The 1,218-nt window shown below is 36.0% G+C and overlaps 1 protein-coding gene across 1 annotated transcript in view; it reads right to left on the reverse strand.

Annotated features, from left to right (window-relative positions):
• Positions 1 to 1,041: 1,041 nt before the first annotated feature.
• Positions 1,042 to 1,218, reverse strand: part of LOC119574512 (protein C-ets-2-like) — a 5,447-nt gene continuing 5,270 nt past the window's right edge. The window contains exon 5 of the mRNA XM_037921773.1: positions 1,042 to 1,218. This exon is cut by the window's right edge and continues 146 nt beyond it. Coding sequence (XP_037777701.1) covers positions 1,178 to 1,218 — 41 coding nt within the window. The 3' untranslated portion in view covers positions 1,042 to 1,177.

Raw genomic sequence — 1,218 nt, forward strand, 5'->3', positions numbered from 1 at the left:
CAAGGATCAAGGTGACAGGAATGTGCCGTCATGAAAAGTTCAGCTGAAGCCATGGGTGACAGGAATAACTCATCGTGAATGCACAAACCTCTTGTAGGAAGGTTAGACTGAGTGAGCATTTAGGGGGGGGTTAATGCATTATTTCTATTAGTAAATGCAGGTACAATGTATACTTGGGAGGATACTATTTCCATACTCTGAGGATTTGGGTTTGTTACAGGAAATGGAATGATATAAAAATATAAAAAATAAATGACACGATAACATAATGTTACCCATTTTTACTATTATTACACAGAACTGTAGACTACCTAGAGAGGTAATATGAAGTCTGCTCATGGAAAATAGTCTATCATCATTTTGATATAGCATAAAAATGGCAAACAGAGATTTTGGAAAATAGCTAAACTGCAAAAAATACCTTTGCAGAAAAAGAGAACAACCCTGCAGAGTTGAGGCAAAGAGTCTGATATCCCACCAGTGGCTTGTGTGGGATAGGCCTACAAGCCACTCACCTGGGAGCAGGGATGTCAATTGTGTGTGTGTGTGTTCGGGGGGTTCAATTCTAGCATAAAAATGCCCCTAGAATTCCTCATTTTTCTAAATTTCTGTTTGCATCATTCACCTATCCACCCTTGCCACCCTCAAGAAAAAGCTGAGATGATGCCCTGCCAATGAGAGTCATCACTCAATAAGCCTAATGCCCAAACTTAGTACATGTGCAAGCTGTGTGCCAGCCAAATCCAACAGGTTAATAAGTACTTATATAGATAACAAAGCTGTAAAAGGAAACCTATCCAACAGACAACTATGTCAACATTCTCAGAAAGTTCTTATTTTTTAAATGGATTTTTTTGTATTCACATTCTCCTTTCACTGATAATATGTGTAGTGAGTATCAGAAAATCAATTTTAATTTGTGTTCAGCATTCTTATTTTAACTCATTTCCAGTGCTAGCATCTCAAAATGGTATCTGCTGCAACTTGTATTATTTGTGCTTGAATACTAATTTTAATTGAATATGATCATTAAAAAAAATGTTATGGGTACACTTTATTAATTACAGCTATAAACATCTTTATAAAGTAAAGGTTTGTATTACCCACATAATAGCAAGAAATTAACACGTTACTGAGACAATATATATCAGTATAAAAATCAATTGTACAAATTGTGCTATATAGCTTGCATGACCATCACTGGAGGGACCTCCAAGC

This window comes from Penaeus monodon, chromosome 6 (assembly GCF_015228065.2).
Source record: "Penaeus monodon isolate SGIC_2016 chromosome 6, NSTDA_Pmon_1, whole genome shotgun sequence".
Taxonomy (NCBI): Eukaryota; Metazoa; Arthropoda; class Malacostraca; order Decapoda; family Penaeidae; genus Penaeus; species Penaeus monodon.